This window comes from Catharus ustulatus, chromosome 1 (assembly GCF_009819885.2).
Source record: "Catharus ustulatus isolate bCatUst1 chromosome 1, bCatUst1.pri.v2, whole genome shotgun sequence".
Classification (NCBI taxonomy): domain Eukaryota; kingdom Metazoa; phylum Chordata; class Aves; order Passeriformes; family Turdidae; genus Catharus; species Catharus ustulatus.
The window spans coordinates 17839211-17860211 of record NC_046221.1 but is presented as its reverse complement, the minus strand read 5'-3'; the positions used below and the strand labels follow the sequence as shown (position 1 = coordinate 17860211).

The 21001-nt window shown below is 43.8% G+C and overlaps 1 protein-coding gene across 3 annotated transcripts in view; it reads left to right on the top strand.

The window, feature by feature from the left end:
• Positions 1–20372, top strand: part of KIAA1217 (KIAA1217 ortholog) — a 234233-nt gene extending 213861 nt beyond the window's left edge. The window contains exons 3-12 of one of the 3 annotated variants that reach the window (XM_042779127.1): positions 399–529; positions 764–911; positions 2543–2936; positions 3838–4018; positions 8448–8602; positions 9209–9355; positions 12643–12762; positions 15815–17488; positions 17943–18065; positions 18765–20372. In XM_042779127.1, coding sequence (XP_042635061.1) covers positions 399–529; positions 764–911; positions 2543–2936; positions 3838–4018; positions 8448–8602; positions 9209–9355; positions 12643–12762; positions 15815–17488; positions 17943–18065; positions 18765–19259 — 3568 coding nt within the window. In that variant the 3' untranslated portion in view covers positions 19260–20372. Of the gene's footprint in view, positions 1–398; positions 530–763; positions 912–2542; positions 3024–3837; positions 4019–8447; positions 8603–9208; positions 9356–12642; positions 12763–15814; positions 17489–17942; positions 18066–18764 lie in introns of all 3 variants that reach the window. The other 2 variants (XM_033054271.2, XM_042779128.1) reach the window with 2 other exon arrangements.
• Positions 20373–21001: the final 629 nt, after the last annotated feature.

Genomic DNA, 21001 nt, shown 5'->3' with positions numbered 1-21001 from the left:
ATGTCATCAGTGATGAGAAAACACAAGGTGCAAGCCAGTACTGGATGCAGTGGCACAGTGTCTGTACCCTTCGAGCACTTGCATCCCCAGAGGGCTCCTGGTTGTTCCATGTGCTTCACCAGCCCAGCTGCCCTTTGTAGCACAAGGTGCTCTGCATGTCTGCAGCCTGTCACAGAAATGAAGGACTTGGGCTTGTTAGAAGCCTGTTCCTGTGCTGTGAGTGTCCAGCAATCTCATCTCCCCTCATGGTACCCTGTCATTTGTTTAGCCTGTGGTGTCAGATTTAAAGGTGCCACAGTTGAGGGTTTTGGTTTAGTTTACTCCATTCCTTTGCATATGTTTGCTTGCAATATGAAAGTTCTGCTTAAATTTTCGGTCCATGTTACTTCTTTTGCCAGTGAGCTGGAGACATTTGTTGAAGACCTGAAGAAGGACTCTGCTGCTTCCAGCAAGACAGTTACACTGAAAGACGTTGAAGATGGAGCCTTTCTTTTGCGTCAAGTGGGAGAAGCTGTTGCTACCCTGAAAGGTATGTACTTTCCTTTTTACTTTTGTTTCTTTTCTTTTAACCACAGAGAACAGTTTTGCCTTTGATCTGGAGGCATTAACTTTCACTTCCAAAAAGATTTAAAGCTGGGATTAGGGAGCTTGCTGCACGGCCCCTGGAGAGAGATATTCAAGTAATTGACATTCACCCAATCATCTTTGACTGCCCAGGGCTTTTATAATTTCCTCTTCAGCTTCACAGTTGTTTTCTTTGCAGGAGAGTTCCCGACATTGCAAAATAAAATGCGAGCGATCCTGCGGATCGAGGTGGAAGCTGTGAGGTTCCTGAAGGAGGAGCCACACAAGCTGGACAGCCTCCTGAAACGCGTGCGCAGCATGACCGACATCCTCACCATGCTCAGGAGGTGATTGCTTTGTTTTCTTCAAGCTTAAAGAATTTCCTCAAGCAGAGCTGGAACAGCTTTTGGGTTTGCGCTCTCACCCTCGCCCATGGCAAATCTGAGTAATTCAGCTTGCTTGCAGTATTTATACACTGTTCCTAGAGCCCTCTCAAGGGAAATCAAATTAGCCTTTCCTGTGCTCTGTGCAGTGAGTGCAGTCTGGCCAACAGCCTCAATCACTGAGATCTTAAAATTGAGACTAAATGCCTCTCAAGTCAGCACTTCCTGATTTGGGAAGTGCCTGGATGAGAAAACTTACAGTGGCAACAGTCCCATATCTGAGCTAATTAACTTTCGATATTTACAGCAATTTAAGCTAACAGAAACATTCTCTGACATGGAAAGGTTTATTCCCTAAAATGTAAGAGTAAGAAATAAAATAGGAAAAGAGTGTAGGTGGATAAAGGTATCCCAAACCTTCTGAAAGAATATGCTTCAAATTCTTTTTCTCTTCATTGCAAGGAAGACGCATCAGAGAAAGTTGAAATATTAGAGAAAACTTAATGTCCACTAAGTGCCAGTGTTTAGCCATGTTTGTCAGAATGTATGAGCAGCAAATGATGGCTGATTTATGTAACTCAGTGGGCATTGGACTTAATTCCTGCTCAAAACTGTCAGTGATGGTGGTCTTAATTTTAGTTCAATTACAGGAAAATGTAAGTCATGAGCCTGTTGTCATTACCATTATTCCAAGGAATGTAGGGTTGCCAGTGTTTCTATATATACTGGAACATATGTAAAACAGATTTGGCAGTACTGGCAGATGGATAAAAGGTTTATGTAACAGGTTTTCTAAGAGCCATGACTTATTTTTGCCATGCAGACAAATATCTGTATCCCTTCACATTAGTTTCTTCTCTTTAAAATTATTACAGTTATTTCCTGTCTTGCAGAGGAAAATAGAACAATAAACTGTGCATACCAAAATTTTACCAAAAACCATTTTTTGCAGCAAAATTGCATATTAAGCCTCATAAAGTCTGTTTCAATAATGGGAAAACTCAGGCATTTGATGGCTTGCAACACTTAGAAGCTCAGACATTTCACAGCTAACTGCCAGAAATAGTTGCTTCTTTATGTCCTCAGCTCATCCTACCCCACACTCTTGACAGGAAAAGCCTTTGTGAAGTATCATTTGAGACAGAACCTTCATTTGAAGGCTCTGTTTTGACAACATGCCAGACTGCTGCCTCTCATTATACCTAGCTTCACTTTTCTGTGCTTCTAGACCAGGAACATCTTGTTTAGCTAGATACATTGTATACAGTTTAATCAACTGATTTTCATTCTCAATCTAAAATTAACCCACTGTAACTCATGGTTTGGTCAGAAACTGCCAATACATCACTGAAGGTTTGAACCCACCTTAGAAGGCAAAAACATCTGAATTAGAGTAGCCTCTTTAAAATTCTGAGCCCCTGCCTCTGTGAGAGAACTATAAAATCATACAGTTGAGAGCATCAGGAAAGTAAAGAAAACACCATTTGATTGTTTTGATGTAGGTGCTTTTTCTTTGCTAGAGTTTATTGTTACATATTGCTCATGACTGGGCTGTGTGTTGACCATGTGCTGTTGTGTTCAATTTGGCTGGGCAGACATGTTACAGAAGGACTGCTGAGGGGTGTGGATCCATCCCAAGCCGTGCAATACTCTGCTATGGAAAAGTCCACTGCAGCTGACACCCTGAAAAACCCAGAGGAGCACAAGCCCACGCAGGGACACGCACAGCAAAACCTCCCAGTGACGCCATCTGAGTCCCAGGTGTCCTCAGTCAAGTCCGAGGTCATTCCCCTCTCAGCCATGACTGTCCACCACGTGCAGAGCTCTCCTGTTGTCATCCACCAGTCCCAGCACTCTGCAGCCCTGGTGAACCATGCCCAGGGCTCTCCCACTGTGGGCAGTCACAGTGAAGGTCACCCCTCCGCCACCCCAGCCCTGCAGGAGCCCACAGCAGGATCCCAGCCCGCAGCAGCCACAGCAGCAGCACAGGTTTCTGTCAATGGCACCAGCATGCAAAGCCTTTTCATTGAGGAAATTCACAGTGCAAGTACCAGAAATCGAGCTGTATCAATTGAGGTACGGTGTGTTCTACTTAACCAGCTGTCCTCTCTTTGGGTCTGAGCTCCCAGCCTCACTCTTGAGGCTGCAGGTGGGACTTTCCAGATGCATTCTGGGGATTTATGTGCTTAACCCCTAATTACACTGTACTTCTGAACCACCCTCTGGTTTTGTCCCTGCTCATTTCAGAAGGGTTGGACTAGACAATCTGTAAAGGTCCCTTACAACCCGAACTATTCTATGATTTTAAATGTAATAGCAAAATTACATGTAACCAAAATTAGGTAATGTGTTTTTAAAATTATCTTTATTGATAAAAAATTAGAATTCTATTTTAGAAATTTTAGAATACCTTATTTTTAACCAATAGCATATAATTCTCTGGCAACACTTGCATATGTGGATTTCATTCACTCTTTAGATCTCCATATCCCTTGTTATGGAGAAGTAAAAGTGAAAGAGTGTCAAGCTCCAGTGGTTTCACACAGAGATTTTGAGAAAACCCAGAGGTGAACTGCTGTGTCTTATTGCAGACAGGCACTTTGATCACCAGTGTGATGTAGTAAGGCAGAGACCCAGATTTAAATTTGGCCTTTGTTCCTTTAGTGAGTAGCGGCCACTGTCAGTCTGGCATGTGTTTGTGCCAAATCTAGCACAATGCAAATCAGAACAGTGTGCAGTTACTGTTCATGTATTTCCTTTCGTTGCTGACTAGAATTGAAAGACTCTATCCATACTGACCTATAATGTTTACACATAGAATTTATTTTTAAGTAAGTGATCACAGTGGAAATCAGAAAAATAAATAGATTCTTTACTGTGTTTTGTCTAGAAAGCTGAAAAGAAGTGGGAAGAGAAAAGGCAAAACCTTGATCACTATAATGGAAAGGAATTTGAAAAGCTCTTGGAAGAGGCCCAGGCCAATATAATGAAGTCCATTCCTAACCTGGAGATGCCTCCCCAGCCAGCAGCCCTGCCTAAAGGGGATCCAGCAGAAAAGCTAGAAGTCTCAGGTAAGGTTTGCTGGACTAAACGGGGCTAAAGAATTGTGGATCTAGAAAGGAGAACTTTCTAGAATGCTTTCAGTTTATAGATTGTTGTGATCTTGAGGAAGGACAAAACAATCTCTGAATACACAAAAATATGCTTTTAAAAGCAAGAATAATTTGCTGTATGTGGCTAGAACAGCAGTAAAAGCTGGCAATTGCAAGCAAGAAGATCCAGGTATTAGGAAGGCATTAGGAAAAAATCTCATAAAGATAAGGGAATTGAAGCTACATGAGGCAATTAGGAGGGTGCAAGGTCCCCATTACTGGACAGAATGGTTTAGACTAGCACTGAACTAGAATTATACAGATAGAGCTACTTTGTGGTAGCAAGATGGTGAGATGTTCTTCCAGTCATATTTCTTTCACAATTTAACATACAAATCCATGTCTGAATTTATTAAAAATCCAAGGAGCAAAAAAGATGCCTCAGCCAAACCTTGGATGTATTCCATTAGCCAAACACACATCAGCTGTACAATTCTTACCCTGCTACATGTGCAGTCCATGCAGCTCAGTCTGACAGGCAATTGGAGACACTGTGTGTGGGGAGCACAGGACCTGGCTGCCGTCTGCAGTCTGCTGGTAGTCATCCAGCACCCCATGTGATTTTAAAGGGAATATCCAAATCTCCTCCTCTTCATATCCATTATGGAACTTTTATCCAGAAATTCCTCTATAATTGCTTATACAAATTGCATCTTCTTGCTCTGGCAGCAAGCTCCCATTTTGTGAAGGAGCTTTCCTTCATCTCTTTTAAACTGGTATCATACCAGCTTCACTGAGTTCCCCATAGTTCTAATAGTCTCCAGTTTGGCCAACAACAGCTCTCCATTTCCTTTATAAAACCATGAAGGCAGTGAATGAACCTTTATCATGACCTGGAGCTCTCCTGGAGTCTGTCCCACAGACTTCAAACTTCCAGCCTTTCTGGTCCTTCCATCCATCCAGCCAGCTGCTCCCTCCCCAGGCTAGATTCAGTTACCCTTGTTTAACTCCACTTTGTCCTTCTGGAGCTGTGGAGGTCAGAGCTGCATGCTGCACTCAAAGGGTTGGCATGCCAGCATAGTAAAAAGTTGAAAAACAATGCCCTAGGGGTTGTGTAGACAAATTCATACAGAATTTTGGAGGAATGTTTTCAGATCCAACATTTTGTTCTGGGTGTACCTTTGATACTGCCAAGTTTTGGCTTCTTGGATGTTTTGCAACATACATGTTTAAAATAAATTCTGTTGAACTTCATAAAATAATTTTAGAATTCTGGCACCCTTCAGTGAGATTACTGGCTATCAACACAATTAGGTTGTATAATGTGTGGCATAAATAGAAGAAGTCAGTGAAAATAAGTACCATATGGGTGCAGTGAGCTGTGGCATCTTAAAAAGTGCAGAGCACAGTAACTGAGAAGTTCTGTAAGTCGCACAGTTAACTAATCCACTTCTAGAATACAGTTTTGCACAGTGTGCAGCCAGCAGATTTAAGAACAAGTTTGATGAGATGGAGACATTTGCCTTCTGTTGTGCATAATGAATCCTGCAATAGCAACATAAATACAGGAACAGCAAAACTTTTCCTTTATCTGATTAAGTATCTCACATACCACTCAGGTCTTGTGTGACTGAGGATGAAAAGCTCAGTACCAGTTTGCTGTAGACCTGAAAACTGAGCAGCATAAGTAAAGAAAGACTACCTATCTACCAATAAAATACATGAAAAATTTTGGCCGTAAATAAGCAGAGCCCTCTGTTGGCTCAGCTGCAGAACCCAGATAGATCATGGTGCCAGATTGTGTTGTCTCATCCATTCTCCACACAGAACCTCTCCCAGTGAAGAAACTATTTTTTTTCTCTGAAAAGCACGAAGCAAAATAAAATTACACACTTTATACAGTTTTTCATATGACTCTGTAAATATTTCTTTAATGTCTTGACTCACTCATCTTTGTATCAAGACTGTTCCATGAAAAATGTGATTTTTTTTTCTAATGTGTAATTAGAAATTGGTCTCCTTCATCTCTCTCTGTGCCATGTGAGAATGGCCTGATTTTTCCAAGTGATGAGTGATCAGTAATTTCCATTAAAGAGAGTTTGTCTGACTGCAGAACCTGCCTCAAGGCAGGCACTATTATTTTGAAACCTTTTGGATTTATTTTGATACAAGTAGAAGTCTGTATAGTGGGGGCAATTAATTCCCATCTGTCTGTGCCTGTTGAAAAATGCTGCAGTTTAGTGAAACAGCTGGCAACAAACAACTCCCATTTTGTTCACAGAAGTGCTGAGCCCTTTGGCACCAAAGAAGGTTCCATAATGTTTAGGTTTTGTTTGTGGGCAGTCTCAGGCTTAGTGAGTTAAATTTGTTCATTTACTTCTCCCTCTTTAAATATGCCAGAGGAAAAAAAAATATCAGAATAAGATCTTCCCTGCAATTTTTTCCTCTAAAGTTTGGGGTTTTTTCCCTTCCTATTTATATGGGGGAAATATAATTATTTAGTAAATAAAATAGAAATCCAACTTTGAAGTTTTATGACCAGCCTAGAGTCACTGCACTGATCATGAGCAAACCCCATCAGAACCTCTCCTTAATTATTCCAGATAAGGGAAGTGAGAGGGATTAGCCTTTGATAGCCAGTGTACCTGCCACACTCAGTGACAGTATTTCTTGCCTGTGTTTTTATCTCCCATTTTGAATATGGAGACGGATGAGTGTCTCAGAGATGTGAATGAGATGGTAGGAATCCTCTTTTCTTTGTGCCCTCCGTGTCTCTAATCCAACCTTGCTCTCATAAAGTGGGAGAAAAACTTGGAATTCTTGCAATCAGAGTCACTACCAGTTTGAGGGTAATGGGTTGTGCCCATTAAAAGGAGTAGGGATTTGCAGAGGCCCTACATCACAGTCTGTTAAACATCTTAAAGAATTACTCTGATTTTGCAGCAGAAATACATCTGATGTAACTAAAAACTGAGTGGTGTGCATTGACCAAAGAAGTGGTCTAATGTAAAGTGCAGCTGGAAATCCACTCTTCTTCCAATCCTGCAAGCGAGTGCCAGATAACCAGGGAGGGAGATAATACAACTAAACATTTCTTTAAGCTTAAGCAGCTTCAAAGAACATTTGAGCTAAGAAGGAAACAAAGATGAGACCGGGTCAGACAAGGGCTCCATGCAGTCCCCAGGGCCAGCTGGAGTGTTGGAGGAGCCTGACAGAGCCCCAGGAGCGGGCAGTTATGCAATAGTTTGCCCAGAGGGAACACTCAGCCCTGAACAGCTGGGTAATCCCAAAAGCAGGATGTTTTATCTTTCTGGATTATATTTATTCCAGCTGTTTATATAATACTGAGTAGCTGCAGAAAGGTTGTTCTTTTACTCTTGGAAACAAACACTGTAAACAGCAGTGTGAAAATAGTGGCTGCTGCCATGTTTATGATGCTTAGCCTGTAACCAGAAACACACAGGGACAGGTCATGAGCAGGGTAATGCTGCTTCTGGAAATAATGCTCTCCAGGGACAGTGGAGAGGAGGAAGTGGCAGCTGCTGGGGAAGCATCCTCAGGGGTAATGCCAGTTTGAAACTGGTCTTCTCTAGGAAGACTCTCCTTAGAAAGCATGGGCTGGCCCTGCTTGGCCTTTGAATTTGGTATTTGAATCTTCTTGGCTTAGAATAATATGTATGGGGCTCTTATATGGTAATTCAAAGGCAAAACTGTACATTCCTGGAATTATAGCAAGAAAATAAATGCTCCCTAAGAAGAGGAGCAAGTGCAGTTACCTCTGGTGACCCCCTGCCCTTCTCAGAGTTGAGAGGATTTACTGAAATGCAAAGGTGGCATCTCTAGAGTACTGCTTACATTTTCACTCAGCCTTTGTGTGAACTTAGCTAGTTGTGTCCAACTATGACATGGACAGAACTCTTCAGCTCCTTGCACCTTGCCAGCAGCACCTCCCAGCCAGAGCAGAAACAGTGCTGGCTGCTTTAGAATTGTTGAGAAGAAGGAGAAGGCTCCAGGCTGGTGTCTCACTTGTATCCGTGTCAGTGGCCCTGCTCTCAAAGGAGACTGAGGGGCACTGTCTGTAGGCAGGACCCAGACATTACATTGCTGCTTCACTGTGCTCTGCTATCCCACTTGTACACCCATGGCTGACACCCAGCTACAGTGGCCTGGAGGGCAGGAGCTTTGCTGAAAATTTCTGGGTGAAGTGATCCAGTTTCTCTGTGCAAGTACAGCACTGTTTGCTTTCATTCAAGGCAGTTATACTTAAATATCAAATGTGTTTCTGTTCATATATTCAGCAACAGAACCTTTTAAGGCATTTTTTTCCTTTCCAGTTGAGGCAGGCATGCAAATACTATTTTCCTCTCCTTCAGCCATGCTGACTTTGTGCTGCTCTGTTTACCTGCAGAAGAAGTTCCTGATGGAGAGCAGGACAATGACAAGCTGACCAAGTCTCCACCTCCTCCACCCCCACGGCGCGGTTACCTGCCAGGGTCAGGACTGACCACAACGAGATCAGGAGACGTCATCTACACAGCCAGAAAAGAGGCTGCTGCTCTCAAGGTTCAGTGATTCATACTCTAGGCTGTCAGACTCCTTCCTGATGAGATGTTGGCAAAGGGACAAGACACAGGCTTGGGCCTATAAACCATGAAATAAGTTGAGGCAGAGCTATGTCCTGGAGAGCTACTGAAACTGCTCACCAGGATGCGCTTCTGTTAGGCCAAATGAACAAGTAAGATTTGATCAGTTCTGTTTACAGGAGTCTTGCTGCTCTTATCTCCTAGCAATGCAGCAGGGAAGTCACAGGCTGCTTTCATTTAGAGTGGTAAGAAGATTAAAAATAAAAAAAAAGAAGCACGCCTTAAACAGATGGGGAAGATCAGGTCATCTTTGAGAGTGTTTTTACAGAAATGTTGCAAATTAGTTTCTTTGGACTTGTTTTCCCCATCTGTTCTGGGGAAGAAAGTGGAGGGAAGTCCAATTTAGGAAGCTTTTTAATCTGTGACTGTATAATCACATCAGCAGTATTGGTTGCTTTTGAACTGATGAAGTAGCAAGAAGAGGGATCTTGCAAGAGGGGAGTTGCAGTAGTGTTGAATTTTTGGTGTTGACTTTGCATCAGGGGGGTTCAACTGTGTTTGTCTGTGCTTTCTCATCCCCTTGTAGGAATGCAGTGAAGATGCTGGGCAAATAGCACAATCCAAAGCCCCTAAAGAGGAGCAGGCACTGTCTCGGAGCACAGGGCATGCTGTAGCACCAGCTGCAAAAGATGAGGAAGAAGAGGAAGGAGATAAAATAATGGCAGAATTACAGGTATGCCTTTTGGGTTGCACATGAGGACGCCTGGACCCAATATCACTTCTAGGGTCTCAGTGCAGTTTCTAGCTCAGAACATGAAGGAAAGTAGGTCTGCTAGTCTCATCCAGTACCATTTGTTGCACTGAGTGGTACACTTTCTGGAAGTACTACCAAATTTTGTTCAAGAAGTCTGGAACTGAGAGAGTAGCCAAGAATTCAGTAGCTGCCACTGGAGAAGCCTGCACATGCAGATGGGACGAGTGAAACATTGGTGTGCATTAGGTGTGGTTGTCCCTGCACCTGGTACGACACTGGCAAGGTGCTGAGAGCCTCTGTCATCTGTGCTAACTTTGGTGGGAGCAGAGAATAACTGGGTCTGCTCCTAGTGGGCTGTGCTATGGGCCAAAGTTTCCCAGAATGTCTGAACACTGAGACATTGTCCTTTCCCTGTGGTGGAACTGGTACATCCCTCTGCCAGTGGCATAGAAGAGTGCTCTCTTGCTGGTCCTTCCCTTGACATCATATAAGACAGTTCACTTTAGTGATGTCAATGCTGCAGTAAATGCCAACTATTCCAGCTACCGTCAATGAGCTCCAGCTTCCCAGGGGCACCCTCTGTCCTCTTCCATGCCCACATGAGGAAAGGAGAGGTGGATCACCTTAACAGGCTGTAACTTCTGGTATTTTAAAGCGCTGTCACAACATGAGCTGATTCCTGCTATCCAGCTGCCAGCAGGTGGGCTTGGTGCTGCCCAGGGAGCATTTGGAGCACGGGAGATGTGGGCACTGAGCTGTTGCTGTTAGCTCTGATGGGTGCACCCTGCTCCACTGCTCAGCTCTCACCCACCAGTGCTGGTTGGCAGGAGGAGAGCAGAAGCTCTCCCTTATCCCCCCTCCACGTGCTGATGACCAGTGAGACAGGAGAGCTGGGGACACAGAAACTGTCACAGCATCTCTGTCTTTAGGAGAGCAACCTCTGCTTGCAGCTGGGGACAATGAAGGGGAGGTTAAGGTATGGAAAGGGGGGCTGAGGGAAGCTAAGGAGGAGAAATAGGTATGGTTATTCAACAGGGAATGGGTGTTCAAATGCTAGCTTTTGGGGCTAGCAATACTCATTTTAAACCAATACCAAGTACAAGGTATATTTTAGAACCTTAACAGAGTACCATGTTTTAGAAGGGGCAAATTGCCTGATCTAAGAACTACAGGCTCATTAGTTTGATGTCAGTCATAGGCAGAAAGATGGAAAATGAGATATGGAGTTCAATCATTGAACAACTAAAGGATAGATATAAACACTTACGCCATTGAGCACAATGTAATGAAACAGAACTGTCAAAGGAAACCACACTCTGACCAGGTAACAGGTTTGGCTGCTTAAACTGAATTGTATACCTATAAATATTTTAGTAAGGTATTTGATCAAACACCACACAACATTCTCATAAAAATATAGCACCTCAGAGTATACAAAAAAAAAAACCCCTATTGCAGCATAATTGAGACCTGTCTGGTTTTGAAATCACTGATCTTGATTCAGGGGTTTATAGACAGGTCTCATAGGGAGCAGCAACAGGTCCAGTGTCTCTCTGTGTTTTCATCAAAAGCCTGGAAATACATTTAAAATCTTTACTGTGTAAATCATCTTAATTCAGATCAGTGAAGTATGACAGCAGAGACATGATAGCAATCACTTAATGCTTTGCTGAACTAAAAAGCCCACGTGAAGAACAACAATATATAGGCCAGGCCACAAGTGCATGTCTTGGAAAGAAGCAGGAGTTGCAGTAACAAGTTGACAGAAGCTCCCAGGCCAGTGCTGTTGCCACAGAATTGTGTCTGCTTCAGGTGTAAATGTGAAAACATGGCATGTTTTTATGTCTGTGTACAGGATCAGTGAGATCCACACTGCATCCATGAGTAAGTATCCATTTGTCTCCCATTTGAAAAGCCTGTTAAGAATATGAAGGTTCAGAAGAAAAGTGAGTGAAATTTGAAGATTTTTAATGTAGTAGGAAAAGGCATCATAATACTCAGTGGCTGTAGCACAAACTGTTTGGACACTGTTAGAGATATTTGAGAGCAAAGGTGATAAAAAAATGCCAAAGGGAAATAGCTTTTTTGACGCTTAAAGCCTGAAGGACTTTGAGGATGCTTAACTCAAACCCACATCACTGGTCTCACAAATGGGTAAGTTAGGGGAAAATCCATATCCTCTGTTTTGAGGAGCAAGACTATTTTTTCTATTAGTTTCATGTCATCTTAGGTACTCTGGTATGCTAACACATACAAATAGGATGTAATGGAAAACCAGAAGGAAGTCTACATCCTAATTTTTTGCACTGGAGTTTTTTGGTTATCCTTACTTTTCTGATTTTGCATAAACACGTAATACATATGAAGAATGCAGTATTTAAAGAACAGGCCTGATTCTAATCTGTAATCAGGGCTATTAATTTCATGAGTTGCCGAGAATCAAATAATTTCCCTTATATATGGTATAAAAACATAATCTTACTGCATGTCATGGTGTGTCTGACTCCTGTGAGCACTCCCCACTCCTTGCTGTGTCCTCCCTGCACATCTCACTGAAGGCAGGCCACGTGCCAGTAGAGGCTACAGAAATTCTGGTGAGGCACATTTGCTGCCTGCATTGCACAGTGATGGTGGCAGTGATAGTTTTCCTTTTCCAGATCGGGGAGTCAGCTGGATAGAGAACCTCAAAGGAAATGAAAGGAGGGTAGTAAAATAAATGGCTGAAAAGTCTGGGCCATGCCCTAGGGGATGCATGGTGGGAGGCCAGAGTCCACAAACCCATAGGTTGGGAGAGTCAATTTATGGCTCTTTATCAAAGACTGTAACAAAGGCATACCTCCACGTTTAAAGTTTAATAACAGTTTGTGTGGGAGAAGTGGAGTTAGGTAACTCTTGCAGGATTATCAGCCACAAGGAAATAGGTGCTGTCACAAGCCCCAAGTTTGTCATGGGCTTCCTGCTTGAGTTTGGATAGTCTGTAGGACCCCTGTGGGTCTCCATCATCTGAAAATTCTGAAATCAAACTTGTCCTTCTTACAGGGAGCACTGAGGTCAGGATGGTGTTAGAGTCTTAACAGGCTGGAAGGGATGCCCTGGTTCTCTTAATCTGCTAGTCTGAAATCTCTATTATTATCTCATGAGCTCATAGAAAACATTGTTGAGCTGTGACTGCTAGAAACAAGTGCTCTCTTTGTAGTTGGTCCTCTCCAGATATTTCTGTGTAAAAGTTCTTGGTCTCCTGATAACCTGCAGTATTTATTTCCTAGGCTTTCCAGAAGTGCTCTTTTATGGATGTAAACTCAAACAGTCATGCTGAACAGTCCAGAAATGATACACATGTTAAAGACATAAGGCCTGGGACTTTAATGCATCACAAGGAAAAGAAGGTAACAAGTGGCAATTGTAGACATGCCACCCGGTCTTGGCATAACCTTCTTTCCTTCAAAACTAATCTTATATCCTGCGTCCTGTTCTCTTTAACCCCCACCCACCACTGCCCGGCGGTTTCCTTCCTGTTATCTCCGTATGGCTCAGAAACACTCATATGGAATTCTGAATTAAACTGTATTATGTGTCTCATTAGCAATTGTACAGTGGTTGCATGAAGGTTTATGATCCTGTGAAATCAAAAAAGGATCCATCTTTCTGTCAGAGATGCTCGTAGTACTCAGAACATCCTTCCCCTGCTGTTCTGGCGATGGATGGTGAAGCATCTCTCCTAAGCTTGAGGGGAGTTTTTGGTTCCTCTCAGTCTCTGGAGCCAGTTTGTGAATTTGTGCTTTATTTTGTTGCGAGTTTTTTTTTTGGTTCCAGAAATAGTTGTTAGATATTCAAAAATCCATTCAATTTACTGGATGAAGTGAATCAAAGTGAATGGGAGGAATCTGCCCTTCTGCTGAAAGTTGGTGCCCAAAATTCAGTCATGGGACTGAGAAGAGGTGCCCTGTGTCTGGGGCTGTAGGCAGGTCAAGGTTAAATTTCAGAGCTGTGCATGGACTGGAGCTGCCAATTGAGTTGGTGTGACTTAGCAGGCAGCCAATGTGCAGGACAAGAAAAGGACAAGTATTTCTGCCTTTGCAGACCTCTTTTTTATGTTTAATAGTAATGAGCTGCATCACTGCTGGGGTTAGAGGGTTGTGCAGGCATGACAACCTGCCAGCCAAATGCCAGTTTGCAGTGAAGGTGGGTATGGTGGGGAAGGAAACACAGCTCTTCAGCACAGCATTTCAACCCTCTCATGCATTCTGTGTGTGTTTGCAAATGCTGCCAGGTCAAAGCATTGTGCTTACGGACTTGTGTTGGAGCTGCCCAAACAGCAGTTCTGGTCTAAAGCTGCAAACAGCTGGCTGGGTGAGGGTACAGGTTCATGGTATGAGGGAAAACTGTTCTGTGTGTATGACAGTGTTACAGAGGAAAAAAATGTGAGAGTTCATCCTCATTACTGCTGTTGTCAGAATGAGAAGATCATATTGTTACATGAAATCCTGGATCATCACTCAGGACACTGCACATCCTGTAGCACAAACATTTCTTTGAAAGGTGCTGCCAAGTAATTGCCATAAACTGATATTTATTTGAATAACACAGACTCCAGGAAATTAAGATTAATGAGATCTTTTTTTGTAATCTGGCATGACAGAGTGTTTATTGGCTTTAAATATGGAACATTATGGTCACGATAAAATCATTGAGGAAATGAGTTTTGTTGTGGTTTTATTTTTTTTAGTAGAAAAGCACAAGTTCCTAAAATGAGATGTATTGTACAAGGACACCATGAAGTGTTTCAGTGGTGCTTGGAACTAGAAGTGGAGCTTGCTAAAAAGAGATACACAGCATATCCAGAGGCAACAAGTGCCATTAAGTGTCTTGGCCGAATTCTGGGGGGTCTGACATGTCGTGGGACTGGGAGGCACTGAGCACTGAACAAGTCAGGGCCTGAGGGGATCACAAGCTCTGGTGTTTGGTTCCCAAAGTGCCTCTCAGCATGACTTCAGGCAGGCCTTGCTGCTGTCCTGGTTTGTATGAGAGCTCCTCCTCATTTGGAAATATGAGGATGTCAAGGTATTCACGGAGCAGCTGCTCAGCCTTGTTACTGCTGAACAAGCCTTTGTGGAGGTAGCTGTGACTCTGGTGTATGAGTGCCTCTCTTGCTTCTGTGTTTTGATTGCGAGTTAAGTTTTTCCGTGTAAAATCCTCCAACAGTACATTAGAAAACATCACATAAGGGGTAGAAACTATACCTGGTGACCCTCTGCACGCCTGGGGCGTGCATGCACAGCCAGCCTGGGGATCTCTGCGCCGTCACTCATCCATGTCCATTGGGACAGCAGTGCTCCTGACTGTTCTGCATGTCCTGATGCTCACATGAGTATAATCTGTCCTTCTGCTGTGTTAGGAGTCAGCTTCCAGTCTCAAGCAGGCAATTTCATCATTATTGCTTTTGGTTCACTGCCTTCGGGCACTCAAGGCCTTCCTTCTTGGTGAGCTGTCTTTTGACTGTAGATTTCTCTCTTATCCATGGTCCTGGTGTCTCCTCAGGTCAGTCCTTCACCCTGATGATCAGTGTTTCGCCTAAATTGTCACTAGCACTTAAACAAAACCTGGTGTTATGAAACAGCATTTCCAGGGGTCCTCACTTGCAAATAAAGAAAAAAGTCGCCCTGAAGTTTCATTGCTGAGAATAAACATACTTTTTTTGAGCCAGTGGATGACCTCTCTGTTTGGTGTTTGGCATTTCTGCTATAAGTGAATGTAGCTCAGTGTTTCATTCTGCACTTCCACAGGCACCACAGGGTGCCACTGCAATTCTGATGGAATGCTGCTAAGCTGCAGCGAGGTTTTAGAAATGCTCAGACTGCAATGATACTAATTGTGATGGAGCAGCACTGCTCAGGTGTGACCTTCTGCTCATTAGAGGGAGCAATATGTAACTTGAAAATCAGCTTTTACTGGTATAAAACTTCCTTTCAAGGCAAGCCAGGCTTGCTGTCAGCCCTTCCACATCAGTCTCCTTTTGATGTGTCCCAGCAGAATGTGACCAGATACTGTGAGACTTTCAGCTTCAATCTTACAAAAACATGGGGGGGAGCAGGGGAGGGTTTATCAGGAAGGTGAAGAGGTCATGGAGCACTGTGTTGGAAATAAGGTAATTAATGTGCTTATGCATATTCTGGAGGCCTTGTTTAAACAAGGTAACATCCCATCCTCACCTAATGCATAGCACAAAACAGTAACATCATGCACTGTTCTGCCAGAATTTGGAATTTTGCCCCGAAGAAAGACAGGAATCAGATGACAGCTTGAGACATGTCTCTGCAGCAGTAAATGGAGTGGTGAGTTCACGAGGTCTGCACTTCCCCTGAAATTAATCTTGGGGGAAAAAAAGTCCTGTAAAGATAAAAGCCCTGAATAACTAAGTAATCCAACTTTCCCCCTTAGGTGTATGGGGCTACAACAGGATCTCCCACAGATAGTGACCATCCTAAAGAGAAGAGGGAAGGGAGAACTGAAGAAGAATTGGGTTCTGATTCATCCAGTACAGCTGACAGTAAAATTGGCTTTTCAATGAATGACAGTCCTACATTTAGCAAGGGTTTGTTTGTAGACAGTACAGACTATTCTAACAAAAACCTTCAGAATATGAGCACAAACCTGTCTGGCGTCAGCTTGCCAGAGGAGGACAAACGAAGAGGGGCTCAAGATATCTTAGGATCACATTTTCCAGCCATTGAGACTGGAAAACAAAAGCCAAACTACAGACTGTCAAGAGATGCCCACCAGGGCGTGCTGCAGGGTGAAGCCTTGCAGAGCCCAGGCAAGCACATCCCCATCAGCAGCGTTGCCCCTCTCCTGAGGCACACACAGGAGGCTGCAGGGCTTCAGCCTTCCTTGCAGGAGCAAGAAGTTTCTGCAGGCAACTACAGTCAGGTTGTGCTGAGACCCAAAGTGTCCAGAACAGGCAGCACTGAAGAGACAGACTCTCCAGCCAGCTCTCCAAGTGAAGACAGCCCACCCACAGAAAACATTGCCTTCATGATTACTAAAACAGCTGTGCAGGTGCTCTCGAGTGGGGAAGTTCACGACATAGTCAGCCGGAAAGGAGGAGATGTGCAAACAGTCAACATCGACGCGAGGAAGGATGTGGCATCAGAGAAGGGCATCCCTGAGAACACAGACAGCGAAGAGCCCGTGGTGTGTCTGGACAAAAAGCCTGTCATCATCATTTTTGATGAACCGATGGATATTAGGTCAGCGTACAAACGGCTTTCTACAATTTTTGAGGAATGTGATGAGGAATTGGAAAAAATGATGACAGATGAAAAGATCGAAGAAGAAGAGGAGGAGGAAGAAAATGGAGCACCTGAAGTCTCTGAGAGGCAGGAGGAAGAGTCAGCAGTAGCTAATGATGGAAAAGCAACCGTAGAGGATTGTGCAGCCCATGGTCCCCAGGGGCCATACCTATTTAACCTTGAGTCTGACTCTGCAGAAAGCAGACCTCCTGCAGAGGAGGAAAGCACAAAGACAAATTTTAACAGATACCGTCAGATCTATGGGCTAAACACAGAAGCAAACTCAGACTCTGCTGATCAGTTGGGAAGCAGGCAGGATTCTAAGAAAAAATTTAAGTTTAAATTCCCTAAAAAGCAGCTGGCCGCTCTGACACAGGCAATACGGACAGGAACCAAGACTGGGAAGAAGACCTTGCAGGTTGTGGTCTATGAAGAAGAGGAGGAAGATGGGACCCTGAAGCAACACAAGGAAGCAAAGAGATTCGAAATCACTAGGTCTCAGTCTGAGGAGAGTGATAAAAGTCCTTCTGGGAAGCAAGAGGGACCCTCTGGAGCTGCAGTGTCCCTGTCTAGGACTGATGAAATTCGACAGAGCACATACAGAACGCTAGACAGCCTTGAGCAGACTATAAAGCAGCTGGAGAACACCATCAGTGAAATGAGTCCAAAACCTATCCCTGAAAACACATACACCTCTGAGGGAAGCACTGTCCCCTTCTCTGCCCAGATAGTACCAGAGACCCCATCCCGAGAGCGTGTAGTGCTGGATGAGAGCCTTGCTGGTGTAGAGCCCCCTGCATCACTCCCAGCCACTTCACGTAAGGTACCTTAGTCCGAGAAATCAAACCTCCAGCTGCTTTCTAAAATCTGCAATAATCACCATTAAACAAGAGGGTCTTGTGATTTGTTTGCTTCCTTTCAGGTGGCTTGTTTGGGCTCCCCACGAGGTGTCTAACAGCTAATAGACAGTGGTTTTTGGGGGATTTTTTAATCTGTGCTGCTGATTGGTGATGGGCAAATGCAGGGGAGCTGGGTTGAATAATCTGCTGTGTGAAATGACAAGTGTCACTGACATGAAATCCAGGCTGATCAGTAGCTGAGCAGTTTTCTCCATTTGATTCTGGAAATTAACACCTGCGGTGTGAAGCTCCTGAACTTTCCCTGCATGTAGTACTGTGGCTTTTTTCGGCGCATGGTGTGCAGTCCTCCCTTCAAGCACTCTGGCACTGACCATGCCTTCTTGTCTCCCCTCCCTGCCCCTCCACTCGTTTCCACAGGGCTCCAGCGCTGCCTCCCAGACAAGTCGGATGCCAGTCCCCATGGCTTCAAAAACTAGGCAAGGAAGCATGGAGAAATCAGGCAAACAGCACAAGCTGCAGGATCCACGCCAATACAGACAGGTAGTTTTACCCTAAACCCGGTGTTCGGATGGACATTTCATGTTGTTTGTTTATTTAAAAACTCCAGTAACTGACTGAGATTATACCAAATATCGGATGCCTGAGGTCTAACTGGACATCCTGGATCCTGGGGGCATGACAGTACTGATCTTTTCACCATGCTTGTGCATGCATGTCTGCAATAAAACACCTGCTGCTTCTTCTGTTTGGTTGGGTTTTGGGTTGTTTGTTTATTTGGTTTGGCTTTTTTTTTTTTTTAACTGTGGTATTCAGCTGTAATTTTAAGATGTCAACTACCTGTTTACTTTCCATTTGGTTAATGTGGTGGTTCTGTAGGAGAAGTGGGAATGCTTCTGTTCAGAGTGTTTACAGGAAGCCCTGGACTAACCCGTCGGTGTAGGTGGCAGTGGGTGCACATTAACCTGGGACGTCCTGCTCACGTTAATAACAGCATGGCCGGCGTAGCGCCTGCTCTGTAACACGTAGGTCGCGCCTTCTCACAGGCTCTCTTGGCTCTTTCTCTATGCACTCTCTGTTGGGCACTTTGGGCTTTCTACCAGGTCCAGTCCATGGCTGCAGGACTTAGCTCAGGCCTCGAACTGTTAGTTCTGATTCTCTGTAGGGCTATTTCCCAGGTCCTGTTGGTTTATCATGTTACTGGCTTTCTGACAAACTGTCTCCTGACATCTTTATTTGCAGGCTAATGGAAGTGCTAAGAAAGCTGGTGGGGACTATAAGGCTACTTCTCCTACCCTACCTGCTTCTAAGATCCCAGCCTTTTCTCCCACTTCTGGGAAAAGCAGCTCAGCACCTGCTTCTAGCGGTGACAGCTCTAACCCTCTTAATCCACCTACTAAAAGCTCCATTCCTTCCTCCTCCCTTCTCGCTCCTCAGACAGGTCGCATAACTTACTCTACCTCCCTCATCCCCTCTGTCTCTAACGGTTCCTCCAAGTTCCAGAGCCCCACTTACCCAGGGAAAGGTCACCACCTCTCATTCTCACTGCAGACTCAGAACGGCCGACCACCCCCTCCTAACTCCTCTACCTCCCCCCCCTCCTCTATCTCCCCTCCCTCCCTGAGCCAAGGTATGAAGAGCATCAGGACAATCCACACCCCTAGTTTCAACAGCTACAAGGCACAGAACGGGAATGCCGGCAAGTCCGCCCCATCCACGGTCAAGGAGCCATCCTAAAGGCTAAGCACAGCACACCTGCCAGGTCACCAAGGCTTTTTGTTCACTTTCAGAGAATCCGCAGCCAATATTTTAACCAGGGAATGTAACCATTTTGTTGTATTGCTGGAGGCTTAATACTAATCACGTGCTAAATACTGAATTACTACACTAGATTAGAGTGAAGCTTTTTGGAAAATGGTTGCTGTTGTATTGATAAAAGAGCATTTTCTTTCTATAGGCAGCATCTCTTACAAAAAGTGTGAAGGTGTGTGAGTGAACTTCACTGCGTGTGCACAGCGGTGTACTGAGCATGGGGAATTGTATGGTTAAAAATTTACTAAGTTGTTTTGTATAAAGCTATTTTTCATTATGGGGTCTAGAAGTGAACAGAGATATACTAAAGTGTGATTATATTCAACTGTAAAACTGAAACTAAAATATTTTTCTTTTATTTTGGTGTTATTTAGCTTTGTTACAGATTTCTATTTTTGTCAACAAATGTCATGGTTCCTTTCGAGATCTTTTTGCCAAAACATTTTGATACTATTGTAATGTACATTTGAAAGTAGTATGCTGGACAGTAAACCTCTGCACAAGAAACAGAACAAGACTGGTCTTATGTGTGTATGAGGCAACTCAATTTATTGCACTGCCATTCAGATTATATTTAAGAATTTGCCAGACAAGGAAAAAATAAATTGTTTTACACATATAGATAGTTGCTGATTACTTTTTTTCTTAGCTAAATCCACCCTTTTTCCTTCAGTTTTATTTTACTGAGACCTGGTAGCCCATTAACATTGCATTGTGGATTTTAAAATGTACACTTCAGTACTGTTCTGTATACTGGCAAACTTTTGTACATATCTATAAATATCTATAAATAAATAAATACTGTATGTGGCTGGGCACATAGAGTAGTTTTACCACACCAAAGTTAATTTTTATGCATGCTTAAAAATATATATGGGGAAGGGTTGAAAAAGATGGATATCAGTTAAATAGGAGAAGAGCAAGAATATGCATAGCTAATGGTTTTGTAAATAAATTTATTTGTATAACACCATAATGTAATATACAGAACTATGATAAGCAAAGATCTTTACAAAAATAAAGGGCTGCATGCTTCTATATTTGTATTTTGTCACTAGTAACTTTTCAGATGGTCTCAATTGGCTGTTCAGGTGTTTGCCTGAGGGTGTTAAGCCATTAGGAGAAAACTTGACTTTATTTTCCCCGGATTAAGGCCATACATAGTTATTAATTTCAAAATGGGGTATTTCAAACTGCTGCCAATAAAAAGCTTCTTGCTGCAACTCCAAGTTAAAAAAACAAGTAAAGAAAAACTTTTGAGTGACTGAATGAGGTATCATCCCTTCCACCTTGAGGTATTCCTTGTTTTATTTCCCCTTGGATCACATCACATGCAGCTCGGTGCTGGGCTGAGCCGGGCCAGGACGGGCTGGGGCTCCTGAGCCATAGCAAAGTGTGGGGCACAGTCAGAGCATCCACACGGAGCCTCTGGAGCAGAAGCTTCCCCTGCAGCCAGGATGGAACAGCAGGGACTGCTGGCTCCAGTGCCTGCTCTGTCCTGCCCTTTCTCACACATGGAGTATGGCATTCCCTGGCTCCAAAGGGAATCTGCCTGATCCAGTGCTGGAGCTTGTTACCAGCTCCCCGTGCAACAGAGAGCACACACAGAGCACTGGCAGGCTGAGTACCCTGCTCTCCCTTCACACAGCCAAAATGTAACCTCAAGC